Source organism: Oncorhynchus masou, chromosome 12 (assembly GCF_036934945.1).
Source record: "Oncorhynchus masou masou isolate Uvic2021 chromosome 12, UVic_Omas_1.1, whole genome shotgun sequence".
Classification (NCBI taxonomy): Eukaryota; Metazoa; Chordata; class Actinopteri; order Salmoniformes; family Salmonidae; genus Oncorhynchus; species Oncorhynchus masou.
In genome coordinates, this window is record NC_088223.1 from 90,595,442 (window position 1) to 90,618,427 (window position 22,986).

A 22,986-nucleotide genomic window follows, 5' to 3' on the forward strand; every position below is an offset into this window, starting at 1 on the left:
ACTCTCTACTCTCTCCTGTAACTCTCTCTACTGTAACTCTCTCTACTGTAACTCTCTACTGTAACTCTCTACTCTATCTACTGTAACTCTCTCTACTGTAACTCTCTACTGTAACTCTCTCTACTGTAACTCTCTACTATAACTCTCACTACTGTAACTCTCTCTACTGTAACTCTCTCTACTGTAACTCTCTCTACTGTAACTCTCTCTACTGTAACTCTCTCTACTGTAACTCTACTCTCTGTACTGTAACTCTCTCTAATGTAACTCTCTACTGTAACTCACTACTGTAACTCTCTACTGTAACTCTTTCTACTGTAACTCTCTACTGTAACTCTCTACTGTAACTCTCTCTACTGTAACTCTACTCTACTGTAACTCTCTACTGTAACTCTCTACTGTAACTCTACTCTCTGTACTGTAACTCCACTCTCTACTGTAACTCTCTACTCTCTACTGTAACTCTCTACTGTAACTCTCTCTACTGTAACTCTCTCTACTGTAACTCTCTCTACTGTAACTCTCTCTACTGTAACTCTCTCTACTGTAACTTTCTACTCTCTCTACTGTAACTCTCTCCACTGTAACTCTCTACTGTAACTCTCTCTCTGTACTGTAACTCCACTCTCTACTGTATCTCTCTACTCTCTACTGTAACTCTCTACTCTCTCTACTGTAACTATCTCTACTGTAGCTCTCTCTACTGTAACTCTCTCTACTGTAACTCTCTCTACTGTATCTCTACTGTAACTCTCTCTACTGTAACTCTCTGTACTGTAACTCTCTACTCTCTCTACTGTAACTTTCTACTCTCTTTACTGTAACTCTCTACTCTCTCTACTGTAACTATCTACTCTCTCTACTGTAACTCTCTCTCTCTCTCTACTGTAACTATCTACTCTCTACTGTAACTCTTTACTCTCTCCTGTAACTCTCTCTACTGTAACTCTCTCTACTGTAACTCACTACTTAACTCTACTGTAACTCTCTACTGTAACTCTCTACTGTAATTCTCTCTACTGTAACTCTCTACTCTCTCTACTGTAACTCTCTACTGTAACTCTACTGTAACTCTCTCTACTGTAACTTTCTACTTTAACTCTCTACTGTAACTCTCTCTACTGTAACTCTCTACTCTCTCTACTGTAACTCTCTACTGTAACTCTCTCTCTGTACTGTAACTCTACTCTCTACTGTAACTCTCTCTAATCTCTCTACTGTAACTATCTACTCTACTGTAACTCTCTCTACTCTCTCTACTGTAACTCTCTTCTGTAACTCTCTACTGTAACTTTCTACTGTAACTCTCTACTGTAACTCTCTCTACTGTAACTTTCTACTCTCTCTACTGTAACTCTCTCTACTGTAACTCTACTCTCTGTACTGTAACTCTACTCTCTACTGTAACTCTCTACTGTAACTATCTACTCTCTCTACTGTAACTCTCTACTCTCTCCTGTAACTCTCTACTGTAACTCTCTCTACTGTAACTCTCTACTGTAACTCTCTACTCTATCTACTGTAACTCTCTACTGTAACTCTCTCTACTGTAACTCTCTCTACTGTAACTCTCTACTGTAACTCTCTCTGTAACTGTACTCTCTACTGTAACTCTCTACTGTAACTCTCTCTACTGTAACTCTCTCTCTCTACTGTAACTCTCTCTCTCTACTGTAACTCTCTCTACTGTAACTCTACTCTCTGTACTGTAACTCTCTCTACTGTAACTCTCTACTGTAACTCTCTACTCTCTCTACTGTAACTCTCTACTGTAACTCTTTCTACTGTAACTCTCTACTGTAACTCTCTACTGTAACTCTCTCTACTGTAACTTTCTACTCTCTCTACTGTAACTCTCTACTGTAACTCTCTCTACTGTAACTCTACTCTCTGTACTGTAACTCCACTCTCTCTCTACTGTAACTCTACTACTCTCTACTGTAACTCTCTACTGTAACTCTCTCTACTGTAGCTCTCTCTACTGTAACTCTCTCTACTGTAACTCTCTCTACTGTAACTCTCTCTACTGTAACTCTCTACTGTAACTCTCTCTACTGTAACTCTCTCTACTGTAACTCTCTAATCTCTCTACTGTAACTCTCTCTACTGTAACTCTCTACTGTAACTATACTCTCTACTGGAACTCTCTACTGTAACTCTCTCCACTCTCTCTACTGTAACTCTCTACTGTAACTCTCTACTGTAACTCTCTCTACTGTAACTCTCTACTGTAACTCTCTCTACTGTAACTCTCTGTAACTCTCTACTGTAACTCTCTACTGTAACTCTCTACTCTACTGTAACTCACTCGAATCTCTCGACTGTAACTATCTACTCTCTCTACTGTAACTCTCTACTCTCTCTACTGTAACTCTCTACTCTCTCTACTGTAACTCTCTACTCTCTCTACTGTAACTTTCTACTCTCTCTACTGTAACTCTCTCAACTCTCTCTACTGTAACTATATACTCTCTCTACTGTAACTCTCTCTACTCTCTCTACTGTAACTCTCTACTCTCTCCTGTAACTCTCTCTACTGTAACTCTCTCTACTGTAACTCACTACTCTCTCTACTGTAACTCTCTACTGTAACTCTACTGTAACTCTCTCTACTGTAACTTTCTACTCTCTCTACTGTAACTCTCTCTACTGTAACTCTCTCTACTGTAACTCTACTCTCTGTACTGTAACTCCACTCTCTACTGTAACTCTCTACTCTCTACTGTAACTCTACTCTCTCTACTGTCACTCTCTCTACTGTAACTCTCTCTACTGTAGCTCTCTCTACTGTAACTCTCTCTACTGTATCTCTCTCCACTGTAACTCTCTCTACTGTAACTCTCTCTACTGTAACTCTCTCCACTGTAACTCTCTCTACTGTAACTCTCTAATCTCTCTACTGTAACTCTCTCTACTGTAACTCTCTACTCTCTACTGTAACTCTCAACTGTAACTTCTCTACTGTAACTCTCTACTCTATACTATAACTCTCTACTGTAACTCTCTGTACTGTAACTCTCTCTCTCTACTGTAACTCTACTCTCTTTACTGTAACTCTCTCTACTCTACTGTAACTCTACTCTCTCTACTGTAACTCTCTACTGTAACTCTACTCTCTACTGTAACTCTCTACTCTCTCCTGTAACTCTCTCTACTGTAACTCTCTCTACTGTAACTCTCTTTCTCTACTGTAACTCTCTACTGTAACTCTCTACTGTAATTCTCTCTACTGTAACTCTCTACTGTAACTTTCTACTTAACTCTACTGTAACTCTCTACTGTAACTCTCTCTACTGTAACTTTCTACTGTAACTCTCTCTACTGTAACTTTCTACTCTCTACTGTAACTCTCTCTACTGTAAGTCTACTCTCTGTACTGTAACTCTACTCTACTGTAACTCTCTACTGTGTAACTATCTACTCTCTCTACTGTAACTCTCTCTACTCTCTCTACTGTAACTATCTACTGTCTACTGTAACTCTCTACTGTAACTCTGTACTGTAACTCTCTAACTCTCTCTACTGTAACTTTCTACTCTCTTTACTGTAACTCTCTCTACTGTAACTCTCTACTGTAACTATCTACTCTCTCTACTGTAACTCTCTACTCTTTCTACTGTAACTATCTACTCTCTACTGTAACTCTCTACTCTCTCTGTAACTCTCTACTGTAACTCTCTCTACTGTAACTCACTACTTTCTCTACTGTAACTCTCTACTGTAACTCTCTCTACTGTAACTCTCTACTCTCTACTGTAACTCTCTACTGTAACTCTACTGTAATTCTCTCTACTGTAACTCTCTACTCTCTCTACTGTAACTCTCTACTGTAACTCTACTGTAACTCTCTCTACTGTAACTCTCTCTACTGTAACTTTGTACTGTTACTCTCTACTGTAACTCTCTACTGTAACTTTCTACTCTCTCTCTGTAACTCTCTCTACTGTAACTCTACTCTCTACTGTAACTCTACTCTCTACTGTAACTCTCTACTCTCTCTACTGTAACTCTACTCTCTCTACTGTAACTCTCTACTGTAACTCTCTACTGTAACTCCCTCTACTGTAACTCTCTCTACTCTTTCTACTGTAACTCTCTACTGTAACTCTCTCTACTGTAACTTTCTACTCTCTCTACTGTAACTCTCTCTACTGTAACTCTACTCTACTGTAACTCTACTCTCTACTGTAACTCTCTACTCTCTCTACTGGAACTATCTACTCTCTCTACTGTTACTCTCTCTACTGTAACTATCTACTCTCTCTACTGTAACTCTCTACTACTCCTGTAACACTCTCTCCTGTAACTCTTTACTGTAACTCTCTACTGTAACTCTCTACTGTAACACTCTACTGTAACTGTCTCTACTGTAACTCTCTCTACTGTAACTCTCTACTGTAACTCCCTACTGTAACTCTCTCTACTGTAACTTTCTACTCTCTCTACTGTAACTCTCTCTACTGTAACTCTCTACAGTAACTCTACTCTCTACTGTAACTCTCTACTCTCTACTGTAACTCTCTACTCTCTCTACTGTAACTCTCTCTACTGTAACTCTCTCTACTGTAGCTCTCTCTACTGTAACTCTCTACTGTAACTCTCTCTACTGTAACTCTCTCTACTGTAACTCGCTCTACTGTAACTCTCTACTGTATCTCTCTCTCTGTAACTCTCTCTACTGTAACTCACTACTCTCTCTACTGTAACTCTCTCTACTGTATCTCTCTCTACTGGAACTCTCTAGCTCTCTCTCTACTGTAACTCTCTACTCTCTCTACTGTAACTCTCTACTGTTACTCTCTACTGTAACTCTGTCTACTAACTCTCTCTACTGTAACTGTAACTCTACTCTACTGTAACTATCTCTACACTGTAACTCTCTCTACTGTAACTCACTCTCTACTGTAACTCTCTACTGTAACTCTCTCTACTGTAACTCTCTACTCTCTACTGTAACTCTCTCTCTCTAGCTACTGTAACTCTCTACTCTCTACTGTAACTCTCCTCTACTGTAACTCTCTCTACTGTAACTCACTACTCTCTCTAACTCTCTGTAACTCTCTATAACTGTAACTCTCTACTCTCTAGCTACTGTAACTCTCTCTACTACTGTAACTCTCTACTCTACTGTAACTCTCTACTGTAACTCTCACTACTGTAACTTTCTACTCTCTACTGTAACTCTCTCTACTGTAACTCTCTCTACAGTAACTCTCTACTGTAACTCTCTACTGTAACTCTCTCTACTGTAACTCTCTCTACTGTAACTCTCTACTGTAACTCTCTCTACTGTAACTCTCTCTACTGTAACTCTCTCTACTGTATCTCTCTCTACTGTAACTCGCTCTACTGTAACTCTCTCTACTGTATCTCTCTCTACTGTAACTCTCTACTGTAACTCTCTCTACTGTAACTCTCTCTACTGTAACTCTCTCTACTGTATCTCTCTCTACTGGAACTCTCTACTGGAACTCTCTCTACTGTAAATCTCTACTCTCTCTACTGCAACTCTCTACTGTTACTCTCTACTGTAACTCTGTCTACTGTAACTCTCTCTACTGTAGCTCTACTGTAACTCTACTCTACTGTAACTCTCTACTCTCTCTACTGTAACTCTCTACTGTAACTCACTACTCTCTCTACTGTAACTCTCTACTGTAACTCTGTACTGTAACTCTCTCTACTCTCTCTACTGTAACTCTCTGTACTCTCTCTACTCTAGCTACTGTAACTCTCTACTCTCTCTACTGTAACTCTCTCTACTCTCTCTACTGTAACTCTCTGTACTCTCTCTACTCTAGCTACTGTAACTCTCTCTACTCTCTCTACTGTAACTCTCTCTACTCTATCTACTGTAATTCTCTACTCTCTCTACTGTAACTCTCTACTCTCTCTACTGTAACTCTCTACTCTCTCTACTGTAACTCTCTCTACTGTAGCTCTCTCTACTGTAACTCTCTACTCTCCTTTCTCTTTTCTTCTCTGTTCTCCTCTCTGCTCTTTAACTTTATTTGTTCATTTGATATTGTTTACCATTCTTCCTCTCCCTCTTCTAGTTTTATTTGTTTGTTTCTTATTGGGATTATGATTTCTCCGTCTCATTATGGTTTTGCATGCCAAAGTATTGCATGCGTTGTACCATAGAGGACTGTCTATAAGCCATATCAAGAAAGAAACCTAGATCTTTTCTTTTAGATGTTGACCCTCTTTTGGCAAGTACACCGTAGCACTCAAACCCTCCACTGTGACAAACTCTAAGGCCATTTCTTCCCCTTCTTCTTCTGTTTTGTCTTTGGTTCTTTTTTTTCGTTTGTTGGTTATCATCTCTCTACAGAAGCTGAGAATGCTGACTGCTGTTTCTCCGGGAGCCCAGTCGACCATGATTCTGCCACAACTGAGAGGAGGAGAGAACAAGGCCCACACTGCCCTCTACAGGGCCCCAAGAAGTACTGCTGCCCAGGCTGGAGAGGCCTTACATGGGGAGGACAGGCAGACGACGGACCTGGGGTCATCAGGGAGATGGGGAGGTCACAGAGGTCACAGAGTCCAGGGGAAGCGCTCCCATTCACCGACTCACAGCAGTGACTCCGCCCACTCTCAACATAACCTGCATCCTCACAGAGAAAAGAGCTCTCACCAGAAGAAGTAAGCAGAGAGATTGGACCGCTCATACTGACATAACCTTTACCATTGACAGGGCCGGATTAATGCAGGGAATTACTGGAGTTTAAACCCCTGAGCACCGGCCCATGGAAGCCCAAGAAGCAGTAAAAAAAAGTTACTTAAAAAAAATGATTACATGACCGGTAGTGCACTGATTGGGTAACCGATTCATAAAAAATCCCCACCCAAAAAATTGAATGATAAATAAATGTGACTGGTCAATTGTTTGAGTCAGGGGCTGCTCCCAAGCCCAAGAGGCAAAAAAAATCTAAAATAATTCCAGTATTATGAGAGTTTTTGTTTTTATCCAACCACAATGTTCTAAATACACGAGAGAGCATAATTTCAAAAAGTTTCAAATAAATTACTGTGGATAACATTGTATCACAAGCGCCTACAAGGTAACTGCCAAAATAAAGGAAACACCAACATAAATGTCTTAAAAGGATGTTTGGCAACCACAAGCTGCCAGAACAGCTTTCATACACCTTGGCAACCACAAGCTGCCAGTACAGCTTTCATACACCTTGGCAACCACAAGCTGCCAGAACAGCTTTCATACACCTTGGAAACCACAAGCTGCCAGAACAGCTTTCATACACCTTGGCAACCACAAGCTGCCAGAACAGCTTTCATACACCTTGGAAACCACAAGCTGCCAGAGCAGCTTTCATACACCTTGGCAACCACAAGCTGCCAGAACAGCTTTCATACACCTTGGAAACAAGCTGCCAGAACAGCTTTCATACACCTTGGCAACCACAAGCTGCCAGAACAGCTTTCATACACCTTGGCAAACACAAGCTGCCAGAACAGCTTTCATACACCTTGGCAACCACAAGCTGCCAGTACAGCGTTCATACACCTTGGCAACCACAAGCTGCCAGAGCAGCTTTCATACACCTTGGCAAACACAAGCTGCCAGAAGAGCTTTCATACACCTTGGCAACCACAAGCTGCCAGAACAGCTTTCATACACCTTGGCAAACACAAGCTGCCAGAAGAGCTTTCATACACCTTGGCAACCACAAGCTGCCAGAACAGCTTTCATACACCTTGGCAACCACAAGCTGCCAGAGCAGCTTTCATACACCTTGGAAACCACAAGCTGCCAGAACAGCTTTCATACACCTTGGCAACCACAAGCTGCCAGAACAGCTTTCATACACCTTGGCAACCACAAGCTGCCAGAACAGCTTTCATACACCTTGGAAACCACAAGCTGCCAGTCAGCTTTCATACACCTTGGCAACCACAAGCTGCCAGAACAGCTTTCATACACCTTGGCAACCACAAGCTGCCAGAACAGCTTTCATACACCTTGGCAACCACAAGCTGCCAGAACAGCTTTCATACACCTTGGCAACCACAAGCTGCCAGAACAGCTTTCATTTCACACCTTTTCATACACCTTGCAAACCACAAGCTGCCAGAACAGCTTTCATACACCTTGGCAACCACAAGCTGCCAGAACAGCTTTCATACACCTTGGCAACCACAAGCTGCCAGAACAGCTTTCATACACCTTGGCAACCACAAGCTGCCAGAACAGCTTTCATACACCTTGGAAACCACAAGCCACAGCTTTCAGCTGCCACAAGCTGCCAGAACAGCTTTCATACACCTTGGCAACCACAAGCCACAAGCTGCCAGAACAGCTTTCATACACCTTGGCAACCACAAGCTGCCAGAACAGCTTTCATACACCTTGGCAACCACAAGCTGCCAGAACAGCTTTCATACACCTTTTGGCAACCACAAGCTGCCAGAACAGCTTTCATACACCTTGGCAACCACAAGCTGCCAGAACAGCTTTCATACACCTTAAACCACAAGCTGCCAGAACAGCTTTCATACACCTTGGCAACCACAAGCTGCCAGAACAGCTTTCATACACCTTGGCAAACACAAGCTGCCAGAAGAGCTTTCATACACCTTGGAAACCACAAGCTGCCAGAACAGCTTTCCATACACCTTGGCAAACACAAGCTGCCAGAACAGCTTTCATACACCTTGGCAAACACAAGCTGCCAGAACCTTTCATACACCTTGAAGCTGCCAGAACAGCTTTCATACACCTTGGCAACCACAAGCTGCCAGAACAGCTTTCATACACCTTGGCAACCACAAGCTGCCAGAACAGCTTTCATACACCTTGGCAACCACAAGCTGCCAGAACAGCTTTCATACACCTTGGCAACCACAAGCTGCCAGAACAGCTTTCATACACCTTGCTGCCAGAAGAGCTTTCATACACCTTGGCAACCACAAGCTGCCAGAACAGCTTTCATACACCTTGCTTTCATACCAACAAGCTGCCAGAACAGCTTTCATACACCTTGTTCATACACCTTGGAAACCACAAGCTGCCAGAACAGCTTTCATACACCTTGGCAACCACAAGCTGCCAGAGAAAGCTGCCAGAACAGCTTTACAAACACCTTGGCAACCACAAGCTGCCAGAACAGCTTTCATACACCTTGGAACCACAAGCTGCCAGAACAGCTCTCATACACCTTGCAACCACAAGCCCTTAAACAGCTTTCATACAGCCACCTTGAAACCACAAGCTGCCAGAACAGCTTTCATACACCTTGGCAAACACAAGCTGCCAGAACAGCTTTCAAACACCTTGGAAACCACACCTTGGCAACCACAAGCTGCCAGTTTCATACACCTAACCACAAGCTGCCAGTACAGCTTTCATTTGGCAGAAGAGCTTTCATACACCTTGGCAACCACAAGCTGCCAGAACAGCTTTCATACACCTTGGCAAACACAAGCTGCCAGAAGAGCTTTCATACACCTTGGCAAACACAAGCTGCCAGAACAGCTTTCATACACCTTGGCAAACACAAGCTGCCAGAGCAGCTTTCATACACCTCACAAGCTGCCAGAACAGCTTTCATACACCTTGGCAACCACAAGCTGCCAGAACAGCTTTCATACACCTTTTGGCAACCACAAGCTGCCAGAACAGCTTTCATACACCTTGGCAACCACAAGCTGCCAGAACAGCTTTCATACACCTTGGAAACCACAAGCTGCCAGAGCAGCTTTCATACACCTTGGAAACCACAAGCTGCCAGAACAGCTTTCATACACAAGCTTGGCAACCACAAGCTGCCAGAACAGCTTTCATACACCTTGGCAACCACAAGCTGCCAGAACAGCTTTCATACACCTTGGCAACCACAAGCTGCCAGAACAGCTTTCATACACCTTGGCAACCACAAGCTGCCAGAACAGCTTTCATACACCTTGGCAACCACAAGCTGCCAGAACAGCTTTCATACACCTTGGCAAACACAAGCTGCCAGAAGAGCTTTCATACACCTTGGCAACCACAAGCTGCCAGAACAGCTTTCATACACCTTGGCAAACCACAAGCTGCCAGAACAGCTTTCATACACCTTGGCAACCACAAGCTGCCAGAACAGCTTTCATACACCTTGGCAACCACAAGCTGCCATGCCAGAACAGCTTTCATACACCTTGGCAACCACAAGCTGCCAGAGCAGCTTTCATACACCTTGGAAACCAGCTGCCAGAACAGCTTTCATACACCTTGGCAACCACAAGCTGCCAGAACAGCTTTCAAACACCTTGGAAACCACAAGCTGCCAGAACAGCTTTCATACACCTTGGCAACCACAAGCTGCCAGAACAGCTTTCATACACCTTGAAACCACAAGCTGCCTTAAACAGCTTTCATACACCTTGGAAAACAAGCTGCCAGAACAGCTTTCATACACCTTGGCAAACACAAGCCCAGAAGAGCTTTCATACAAAGCTGCCAGAACAGCTTTCATACACCTTGGCAAACACAAGCTGCCAGAGCAGCTTTCATACACCTTGGCAACCACAATTGCCAGAACAGCTTTCATAACCTTGGCAACATGCCAGAACAGCTTTCATACACCTTGGCAAACACAAGCTGCCAGAACAGCTTTCATTTGGCAAAGTTGCAGAACAGCTTTCATACACCTTGGCAAACACAAGCTGCCAGAACAGCTTTCATACACCTTGGCAACCACAAGCTGCCAGAACAGCTTTCATAACCTTGGCAACCACAAGCTGCCAGAACAGCTTTCATACACCTTTTTCATACACCTTGGAAACCACAAGCTGCCTTAAACAGCTTTCATACACCTTGGCAAACACAAGCTGCCAGAAGAGCTTTCATACACCTTGGCAAACACAAGCTGCCAGAGCAGCTTTCATACACCTTGGCAAACACAAGCTGCCTTACAGCTTTACACCTTGGCAACCACAAGCTGCCAGTACAGCTTTCATACACCTTGAACCACAAGCTGCCAGAACAGCTTTCATACACCTTGGAACCACAAGCTGCCAGAACAGCTTTCATCACCTTGTTTGCCAGAACAGCTTTCATACACCTTGAAACCACAAGCTGCCAGAACAGCTTGAACCACAAGCTGCCATGTTTCCACAAGCTGCCAGAACAGCTTTCATACACCTTGAGTCCACAAGCTGCCAGAACAGCTTTCATACACCTTGGCAACCACAAGCTGCCAGAACAGCTTTCATACACCTTGAAACCACAAGCTGCCAGAACAGCTTTCATACACCTTGGCAAACACAAGCTGCCAGAACAGCTTTCATACACCTTGGAAACCACAAGCTGCCAGAACAGCTTTCATACACCTTGGCAAACACAAGCTGCCAGAAGAGCTTTCATACACCTTGGAAACCACAAGCTGCCAGAACAGCTTTCATACACCTTGGCAAACACAAGCTGCCAGAACAGCTTTCATACACCTTGGCAACCACAAGCTGCCAGAACAGCTTTCATACACCTTGCGTGCTGCCAGAACAGCTTTCATACACCTTGGCAACCACAAGCTGCCAGAACAGCTTTCATACACCTTGTCCACAAGCTGCCAGAACAGCTTTCATACACCTTGGCAACCACAAGCTGCCAACAGCTGCCAGAACAGCTTTCATACACCTTGGCAACCACAAGCTGCCAGAGGCTTTCATACACCTTGGCAAACACAAGCTGCCAGTACAGCTTTCATACACCTTGGCAAAACAAGCTGCCAGAACAGCTTTCATACACCTTGGCAAACACAAGCTGCCAGAACAGCTTTCATACACCTTGGCAACCACAAGCTGCCAGAACAGCTTTCATACACCTTGGCAACCACAAGCTGCCAGAACAGCTTTCATACACCTTGGCAACCACAAGCTGCCAGAACAGCTTTCATACACCTTGGAAACCACAAGCACAACAGCTCTTCCTTGGCAACCACAAGCTGCCAGCAGCTTTCATACACCTTGGCCCACAAGCTGCCAGAACAGCTTTCATACACCTTGGGAGAAGGGCCAGCTTTCATTTCTGGAAACCACAAGCTGCCAGAACAGCTTTCATACACCTTGGCAACCACAAGCTGCCAGAACAGCTTTCATACACCTTGAAACCACAAGCTGCCAGAACAGCTTTCATACACCTTGGAACCACAAGCTGCCAGAACAGCTTTCATACACCTTGGGCTGCCAGAACAGCTTTCATACACCTTGAAACTACAAGCTGCCAGAGCAGCTTTCATACACCTTGGCAACCACAAGCTGCCAGAACAGCTTTCATACACCTTGCAGCAACAATCACAAGCTGCCAGGCCTTCATACACCTTGGCATAAATTCTACAAATGGACCTAAATTATGCAAGGAAAATGCACTCCACAGACCATAACAAACATAGATGTGGGAAGCAGGGGTGCTGAGAGTGTTGCAGCAAGAAAACACAAATATAATCAAAAATTAAAATAATATATAAACAGTCCACTCAAAGTATTCAGACCCCTTCCCTTTTTCCACGTTTTTTTAATGTTACATTTCTAAAATTGATTTGTTTTAAAGTCATACATCTACACACAATACTGCATGATGATAAAGCAAAACAGATTTTGTTGTGCAAATTTATTACAAATAAAAGACAGAAATACCTTCTTTACATAAGTATTCAGACCTTTTGCTTTGAGACCTGAAATTGAGCTCATCTTGTTTCCATTGATCATCCTTGAGATGTTTCTACAACTTGATTGGAGTCCACCTGTGGTAAATTCAATTGATTGGACATGATTTGGAAAGGCACACACCTGTCTATATAAAGTCCCATAGTTGACAGTGCATGTCAGAGCAAAAACCAAGCCATGAGGTCGAATGAATTGTCCGTAGAGATCCGAGACAGGATTGTGTTGAGGCATAGATCTGGGGAAGGGTACCAAAAAATGTATGCAGCATTGAACTTCCCAAAACACACTGGCCTCCACCAATCTTAAATGGAAGGAGTTTGGAACCACCAAGACTCTTCCTAGAAATGCCTCCAACCTGAGCCATCAGGAGAAGGGCCTTGGTCAGGATGGTGACCAAGAACCCGATGGTCACTCTGAAAGAGCTCCAGAGTTCCTCTGTGGAGATGGGAACTTTCTAGAAGGACAACCATCTCTGCAGCACTCCACCAATCCACCAGGCCTTTATGGGACTCCCAAGTGGTGCAGCATTCTAAGGCACTGTGTTTCAGTGTTAGAGGCATCACACACCCTGGTTTGAATCCAGGCTGTATCACAACCGGCCATGATTGGGAGTCCCATTTGGACAATTTTGGCGGTGTAGGCCGTCATTGTAAATAAGAATTTGTTCTTAATTGACTTAAATAAAGGTTAAATAATAAATAAATTAAAATTCAATGGTAGAGTGGCCAGACGGAAGCTACTCCTCAGTAAAAGGCACTTCACATGCCAAGCGTCACTTCTGGAGGAAATGTGACACCATCCCTACGGTGAAGCATGGTGGTGGCAGCATCATGCTGTGGGGATGTTTTTCAGCGACAGAGACTGGGAGACTTGTCAGGATTGAAGGAAATATGAATGGAGCAAAGTACAGAGAGATCCTTGATGAAAACCTGCTCCAGAGCACTCAGGACCTCAGACTGGAGCAAAGGCTCACCTTCCAACAGGACAACGTCCGTAAGCAGACAGCCAAGACAACACAGGATTGGCTTCTGGACAAGTATCTGAATGTCCTTTAGAGGATCTGCAAAGAAGAATGGGAGAAACTCCCCAAATACAACTGTGCAAAGCTTGTAGATTCATACCCAAGAAGACTCGAGGCTGTAATCGCTGCCAAAGGTGCTTCAACAACAAAATACTGAGCCAAGGATCTGAATAGTTATGTAAATGTCATATTTATGTTTTATTATTTTTAATACATTTGCAAACATTTCTAAAACCCTGTTTTTGCTTTGTCATTATGGGGGTATTGTGATGTCATTATGGGGTATTGTGATGTCATTATGAGGTATTGTGATGTCATTATGGGGTATTGTGATGTCATTATGGGGTATTGTGATGTCATTATGGGGTATTGTGATGTCATTATGATGTATTGTGATGTCATTATGGGGTGATTGTCATTATGATGTATTGTGATGTCATTATGGGGTATTGTGTGTCGAGTGATGAGGACATTTTGTTATTTAATCAATTTTAGAATAAGGATGTAATGTAAAAAGGGAAGGGGAATCTGAATACTATATACATCAAATGTACTGTGTGTGTCATATATATATATATACATCAAATGTACTATATATATACATCAAATGTACTGTGTGTGTCATATATATATACATCAAATGTACTGTGTGTGTCATGTGTGTGTCACTGTGTGTGTGTGTATATATATATATACATCATCAAATGTACTGTGTGTGTCATATATATATATACATCAAATGTACTGTGTGTCATATATACAGTGCCTTGCGAAAGTATTCGGCCCCCTTGAACTTTGCGACCTTTTGCCACATTTCAGGCTTCAAACATAAAGATATAAAACTGTATTTTTTTGTGAAGAATCAACAACAAGTGGGACACAATCATGAAGTGGAACGACATTTATTGGATATTTCAAACTTTTTTTAACATTTCAAAAACTGAAAAATTGGGTGTGCAAAATTATTCAGCCCCCTTAAGTTAATACTTTGTAGCGCCACCTTTTGCTGCGATTACAGCTGTAAGTCGCTTGGGGTATGTCTCTATCAGTTTTGCACATGGAGAGACTGAAATTTCCCATTCCTCCTTGCAAAACAGCTCGAGCTCAGTGAGGTTGGATGGAGAGCATTTGTGAACAGCAGTTTTCAGTTCTTTCCACAGATTCTCGATTGGATTCAGGTCTGGACTTTGACTTGGCCATTCTAACACCTGGATATGTTTATTTTTGAACCATTCCATTGTAGATTTTGCTTTATGTTTTGGATCAATGTCTTGTTGGAAGACAAATCTCCGTCCCAGTCTCAGGTCTTTTGCAGACTCCATCAGGTTTTCTTCCAGAATGGTCCTGTATTTGGCTCCATCCATCTTCCCATCAATTTTAACCATCTTCCCTGTCCCTGCTGAAGAAAAGCAGGCACAAACCATGATGCTGCCACCACCATGTTTGACAGTGGGGATGGTGTGTTGTGGTTGATGAGCTGTGTTGCTTTTACGCCAAACATAACGTTTTGCATTGTTGCCAAAAAGTTCAATTTTGGTTTCATCTGACCAGAGCACCTTCTTCCACATGTTTGGTGTGTCTCCGAGGTGGCTTGTGGCAAACTTTAAACAACACTTTTTATGGATATCTTTAAGAAATGGCTTTCTTCTTGCCACTCTTCCATAAAGGCCAGATTTGTGCAATATACGACTGGTTGTTGTCCTATGGACAGAGTCTCCCACCTCAGCTGTAGATCTCTGCAGTTCATCCAGTGTGATCATGGGCCTCTTGGCTTCATCTCTGATCAGTCTTCTCTTGTATGAGCTGAAAGTTTAGAGGGACGGCCAGGTCTTGGTAGATTTGCAGTGGTCTGATACTCCTTCCATTTCAATATTATCGCTTGCACAGTGCTCCTTGGGATGTTTAAAGCTTGGGAAATCTTTTTTGTATCCAAATCCGGCTTTAAACTTCTTCACAACATTATCTCGGACCTGCCTGGTGTGTTCCTTGTTCTTCATGATGCTCTCTGCGCTTTTAACGGACCTCTGAGACTATCACAGTGCAGGTGCATTTATACGGAGACTTTATACGGAGACAGGTGGATTGTATTTATCATCATTAGTCATTTAGGTCAACATTGGATCATTCAGAGATCCTCACTGAACTTCTGGAGAGAGTTTGCTGCACTGAAAGTAAAGGGGCTGAATAATTTTGCACGCCCAATTTTTCAGTTTTTGATTTGTTAAAAAGTTTGAAATATCCAATAAATGTTGTTCCACTTGTTGTTGATTCTTCACAAAAAAATACAGTTTTATATCTTTATGTTTGAAGCCTGAAATGTGGCAAAAGGTCGCAAAGTTTAAGAGGGCCAAATACTTTCGCAAGGCACTGTATATATTAACATCAAATCAAATGTATTCATATAGCCCTTCGTACATCAGCTGAATTCTCAAAGTGCTGAACAGAAACCCAGCCTAAAACCCCAAACAGCAAGCAATGCAGGTGTAGAAGCACGGTGGCTAGGAAAAACTCCCTAGAAAGGCCAAAACCTATGAAGAAACCTAGAGAGGAACCAGGCTATGTGGAGTGGCCAGTCCTCTTCTGGCTGTGCCGGGTGGAGATTATTACAGAACATGGCCAAGATGTTCAAATGTTCATAAATGACCAGCATGGTCAAATATTAATAATTACAGGCAAATCAGTTGAAACTGGAGCAGCAGCATGGCCAGGTGGACTGGGGACAGCAAGGAGTCATCATGTCAGGTAGTCCTGAGGCATGGTCCTAGGGCTCAGGTCCTCCGAGAGAGAGAAAGAAAGAGAGAAGAATTAGAGAGAGCATACTTAAATTCACACAGGACACCGGATAGGACAGGAGAAGTACTCCAGATATAACAAACTGACCCTAGCCCCCGACACATAAACTACTGCAGCATAAATACTGGAGGCTGAGACAGGAGGGATCAGGAGACACTGTGGCCCCATCTGATGACACCCCTGGACAGGGCCAAACAGGAAGGATATAACCCCACCCACTTTGCCAAAGCACAGCCCCCACACCACTAGAGGGATATCTTCAACCACCAACTTACCATCCTGAGACAAGGCCGAGTATAGCCCACAAAGATCTCCGCCACGGCACAACCCAAGGGGGGGTGTCAACCCAGACAGGAAGATCACATCAGTGACTCATTCGTCCCTTATATTGTTAAATAAGAATTTGTTCTTAATGACTTGACAAGTAAAATAAAGGTTAAATAAAAAATACAAATAATTAAAACCTACTAAAGTTATCCACCATGACCGCCATCTTTTCTCTGTTACCACTAATCAAATGATACTTGTTACCCATCTACCTCCAGGACTAAAAGATCCCACTCTTCCAAGCGTCACCGCCGTGGGGGTCAGGGACAGGCCCATCACCAGAGGCTGTCTGCATCCCCAGGGCGGCACCACCATGCGTCTGGGTCAAGCACCAAGAAGAGTGAGTCTCGGGGGCGGGGCGGTGTCGGGGTCCGGCAGCGCAGCAGCTCCTGGAGCTCAGGACGGTCCTCATCATGCTCTGCCTCCAGAGAGAGAGGCCCCAGCAAGGCCAAGTCCCTCCACGTCCATGCCAGACAGAACAATTCCAGGTGACTTACTAGTCTGTGGCTGAGAGTTAACCTACCACCAAGAGGAAGGGTTACTTACTAGTCTGTGGCTGAGAGTTAACCTACCACCAAGAGGAAGGGTGACTTACTAGTCTGTGGATGATAGTTAACCTACCACCAAGAGGAAGGGTGACTTACTAGTCTGTGGATGATAGTTAACCTACCACCAAGAGGATGGGTTACTTACTAGTCTGTGGATGATAGTTAACCTACCACCAAGAGGAAGGGTGACTTACTAGTCTGTGGATGATAGTTAACCTACCACCAAGAGGAAGGGTGACTTACTAGTCTGTGGATGATAGTTAACCTACCACCAAGAGGAAGGGTGACTTACTAGTCTGTGGATGATAGTTAACCTACCACCAAGAGGAAGGGTGACTTACTAGTCTGTGGATGACAGTTAACCTGACTTACTAGTCTGTGGATGATAGTTAACCTAAGAGGAAGGGTTACTTACTAGTCTGTGGATGATAGTTAACCTACCACCAAGAGGAAGGGTGACTTACTAGTCTGTGGATGACAGTTAACCTACCACCAAGAGGAAGGGTGACTTACTAGTCTGTGGATGATAGTTAACCTACCACCAAGAGGAAGGGTGACTTACTAGTCTGTGGATGACAGTTAACCTACAATGGTTCTTCCTGTAAACGTTGTGACTTGCTGCATTACTTAAGTGTCAGCCATTGTTGCCAGAATGACGCAATTTACCACAATCTGCCACCATCTTCCACAAATGGTCGCGGAGGAAGAAGGAAGAACCCTGTACCACCATGAGGAAGGAGACTTACTAGTCTGTGAATGATGGTTAACCTACCTGGAAGGCCAGATTAACCCTCTTGGTTTTAGGTCTACTAGAAACTTTTGTAGTTTAGTTTAGCTCCCCAGTGATTTTATTTTGACACAAACATTAATTTTTTCATACATTTTGTTGTTTGTTTTGCCTGTCCAGTACACATGACAATTTCTGTGTATTTTTCAGCTTTTCCGCTAAGGACAGAGATAGTCCTCACCACTCTGACGCTGACCATGCTCGTCGTCGTTCCAGGAGCTACTCTCCCATCAGGAAAAGGAGACGAGACTCTCCCAGCTTCATGGAGGCTCGCAGGATCACCAGGTAACAGAAGATCTACAGTATCTAGCCACGCTCCTCAGTGAAAGCAGAATAAAAGTGTAACACTGACATCTACGGGAGAGATTGTCAAGGTTTCTCCCTCGGTCAGCTTTTCTTTGGTTTTTCTCAACAATTTGATTGTGAGTACTAATTACTGTAAATGTGGGGTTATTTCATGTACATAGTGTGTGTTTTATCCTTAATTAAGTGGAACTAAAAATGTTATATTATTTCAGGTGAAATGCATTTATATTATAGAAGTGTACAACTTTTATTACAGACGGGATTTGTCACAACTGAGCGATGACACACATCAGCAATAATATGATTCAATTGTATTTCCCAGAATATGTGTGGAGTGCTTTTCGATAAAATGCTGGTTCTGTCACTCCTCTGTCAATTCTGTACGAAGGAAGAGTCCCCCGGAAGCCAAGACAACAGAATGCTGCTGAGCTGCAGGCTAGGTTACTGTGGTAACAGTTGCCGTGCAGCAGGACTCTCCTAGTTCCTCCTGTCTGAAGTCTGGTGAAGCAGCTAACCAACAGAACAAACTTCCCAAGAGTAACACTGCTGCCTCTCCTTTCCCTCGAGTCTCTCCCTTTCTTTCTATCCTCTTTTCTTTTTGTAAAGCCGCTTTGAATAAACTCACACAAGCACTAGAGAAACGGTCAGATATCCACTAATGTTATTAACACAGGTGTTTTTTGATGAAGGTGCTATCAAGGCCTTCATCTTGGTCAGTAATGTCTTCCTTGAACTTGGCCGTTGTCCCAAATTGTGGATCTACAGACATGATTTTGAGATGTTTCCAGTGAATTCTCATTCAGTAGCAGAAGCACCTTGATAGAGCTGACGTCGTTCCTAGATCGTTAAGTCACCTGATTTGTGGTTGATGGCTAAAACCTTCATATAATCTTCCTGTCCTTGTTGTGTGGCTAACAGCTCTTAACTTACCAGCAGCAACCTCTCAAACGTCTCAACTTCTGCAAGTGTCACTTAAGGTTGCACCTTGAGGATGTCCACTAACAAGGCAATCTCAGCGCTTTTAACCCATTGAAGTGTGTGTGTGTGTGTGTGTGTGTGTGTGTGTGTGTGTGTGTGTGTGTGTGTGTGTGTGTGTGTGTGTGTGTGTGTGTGTGTGTGTGTGTGTGTGTGTGTGTGTGTGTGTGTGTGTGTGTGTGTGTGTGCGGATGCCTACTAACTAACATATGCATCTGCTCTCTTTCAGCACCTCTCAATCTGACTGTACCACCTAATAACCATAGTAACAACCACAGTAATAAATACAATAATAACTACAGAAACAACCACAGTAATAACTACAGTAACAACTACAGTAATAAATACAATAATAACTACAGTAACAACCACAGTAATAAACACAATAATAACTACAGAAACAACCACAGTAATAAACACAATAATAACCATAGTAACAACTACAGTAATAAATACAATAATAACTACAGAAACAACCACAGTAATAACTACAGTAACAACTACAGTAATAAATACAATAATAACTACAGTAACAACCACAGTAATAAACACAATAATAACTAAGAAACAACCACAGTAATAACTACAGTAACAACTACAGTAATAAATACAATAATAACTACAGTAACAACCACAGTAATAAACACAATAATAACTACAGAAACAACCACAGTAATAAACACAATAATAACCATAGTAACAACTACAGTAATAAATACAATAATAACTACAGAAACAACCACAGTAATAACTACAGTAACAACTACAGTAATAAATACAATAATAACTACAGTAACAACCACAGTAATAAACACAATAATAACTACAGAAACAACCACAGTAATAAACACAATAATAACTACAGTAACAACTACAGTAATAAATACAATAATAACTACAGAAACAACCACAGTAATAAACACAATAATAACTACAGTAATAACTACAGTAACAACCACAGTAATAACTACAGTAACAACCACAGTAATAACTACAGAAACAACCACAGTAATAACTATAGTAATAAATACAATAATAACTACAGTAATAACCACAATAATAACTACAGTAATAACTACAGTAACAACCACAGTAATAACTATAGTAATAAATACAATGATAACTACAGAAACAACCACAGTAATAACTATAGTAATAACTTCAGAAACAACCACAGTAATAACTATAGTAATAACTACAGAAACAACCACAGTAATAACTATAGTAATAAATACAATAATAACTACAGTAACAACCACAATAATAACTACAGTAATAACTACAGTAACAACCACAGTAATAAACACAATAATAACCATAGAAACAACCACAGTAATAAACACAGTAACAAATACAATAATAACTACAGTAATAACTACAGTAATAAATACAATAAATACAATAATAACTACAGTAACAACCACAGAATAACTATAGTAATAAATACAACGATAACTACAGTAACAACCACAGTAATAACTACAGTAATAAATACAATAATAACTACAGTATGCCTATTTCTCTGGTCTGCTTTTGATGACAGCTGACCAAGTGCCTTATTTTTTATTTTTTATTAAACTTTTATGAAGATTCAAACATGTTATAGATTTGACCTGGTACAGTACATGGATTATTTATACATATTTTTTAAATACATTTGATATTTAAATTCTGAGAGTATTTCAAAAATGGATTATGTTGCAAATCTTACAGCATTCCTACTGGACCATACTGAAACAGAGACAAGAAAACACGCTCTCTGGTCAGCTGTCAATGTGCTGGTTCTCCTCACACTAACTAACTCCTACAAGAGCTTTATATACGGTCTAATCTTCTACCCTCTCCTCTCCTCAGCGCCCGGAAGCGGCCTATCCCGTACTACCGCCCCAGCCCTTCCTCCTCCAGTTCCATGTCAAGCCCCTCCCATTCAGGGAGGAGTCGCAGCCGCAGCTACAGCTGCAGTCACAGCCGCACCAGGAGTCACAGCCACTCACGCAGCCCCAGGAGCCACAGCAACTACAGTCGCAGCAGCTATGAAAGCCCCGGCTTCTGATGAGAGAGAGACAGAGAGAGGGACAGTTGGGGGGGGGGGGGGAAGAGAGAGATAGGGGAGAACAGCAGGAGATATTGAGGGGAGAGAGAGGGGGAGGGAGATAAATCATGTTACGTGTCCCTGATTGGTCCAAACACAGGGTCAGACCTTCTCTGTTTTTTATACCATCCTCAGTCTCCATCTCTGTATACCACCGTTAACCAGAGCCTTGGATCTGAAATATCGATTTGTCTTCACACAGGCACTAATTTAAAATTAAAAATATTCAGATCATGCTTTTAGAAAATAATTGATGAAGAACAATTATGTAAGCACTTTCTCTATATGTTTCTGCATAGCAAAAGTAAAACCCCCCCAAAAAAATTCCAGCATTGGGACACTTCCACGGAGTTTGTCAAAGAAGATGAAAAGAAGAGATACAAGTGAGAGAAAGAAATTAAATCAAACAGCAATGGGCAATTCTTCCTCCAATGTCATGACGTAATTTCCCCAAAGACACTTATGCTTAGGAACCAGAGAGATCAACACAGATGCGATAAAGAACAAAAGAAAAGATGGCTGACGATTTAGCATGCAGAAGGGAACTGATGTATCAGGATGTATAGATGATTCTAAACTGTACGTTCTGGCTTGTAAACTATGCACTGTATATTCTATGTGATTTTTTTTGAAGAGGCTTGTTATTTGATGGTGACTTCGCATGATGATGCAACAGAAAGGAGGAAGACTGGTGCATCTGCCCCTGCCACGACAGTACTACAGGTCCCAGGGTGCATCTGTCCCTGCCCCTGCCACTACAGGACTACAGGTCCCAGGGTGCATCTGTCCCTGTCCCTGCCACTACAGTACTACAGGTCCCAGGGTGCAGTACAACAGGTCCCAGGGTGCATCTGTCCCTGCCCCTGCCACTACAGTACTACAGGTCCCAGGGTGCAGTACTACAGGTCCCAGGGTGCATCTGTCCCTGCCCCTGCCACTACAGGACTACAGGTCCCAGGGTGCATCTGTCCCTGCCCCCTATTCTGATTTGGGGCACATTCAGATAGAAGTATGCTATGTAGAACAAACATGGATCTCTGAGATGTAGAATAAGGAATCACGTCGGCCCTATTTGTGGTATTTCTATCTGAAACGATTGAGAACATTTTTGGTTACCGAACGTGGCCCTGACATTCCTGACCTGTAATCACACACAGAGGCAAAAAAAAACAAGGGACAGATGTTTGATTATCATGTACCTTTTCCTCTCTTCCTTATTCCACTATTTCTTATGTTCACATCTCTTGCTCAATGACCAGTGATGTGAAGTCGCTCTGTAAAGATGCTCTTTCTAAAGACATTTTCTGCAAAAGCATCCATGCGATCATGTGGGTCTATCTTTTATCCACAGCTATTTGTTCAGTTATTTATTCCAATTACTTATCTATTTCTTATGTTATTTATTTGTTTATTTATTTGATTATTTATTTTTTGTCTCATCGAATGTTTTTAAAAACAATTTGAAGAACCGTGT

The 22,986-nt window shown here is 42.4% G+C and overlaps 1 protein-coding gene across 1 annotated transcript in view; it reads left to right on the forward strand.

Moving 5' to 3' along the window:
- Window positions 1–21,485, forward strand: part of LOC135551044 (serine/arginine repetitive matrix protein 3-like) — a 276,137-nt gene extending 254,652 nt beyond the window's left edge. Inside the window, exons 11-14 of the mRNA XM_064982419.1 lie at window positions 6,335–6,645; window positions 17,023–17,292; window positions 18,290–18,424; window positions 21,275–21,485. Coding sequence (XP_064838491.1) covers window positions 6,335–6,645; window positions 17,023–17,292; window positions 18,290–18,424; window positions 21,275–21,473 — 915 coding nt within the window. The 3' untranslated portion in view covers window positions 21,474–21,485. The remainder of the gene's footprint in view (window positions 1–6,334; window positions 6,646–17,022; window positions 17,293–18,289; window positions 18,425–21,274) is intronic.
- The last annotated feature ends 1,501 nt before the right edge of the window (window positions 21,486–22,986 follow it).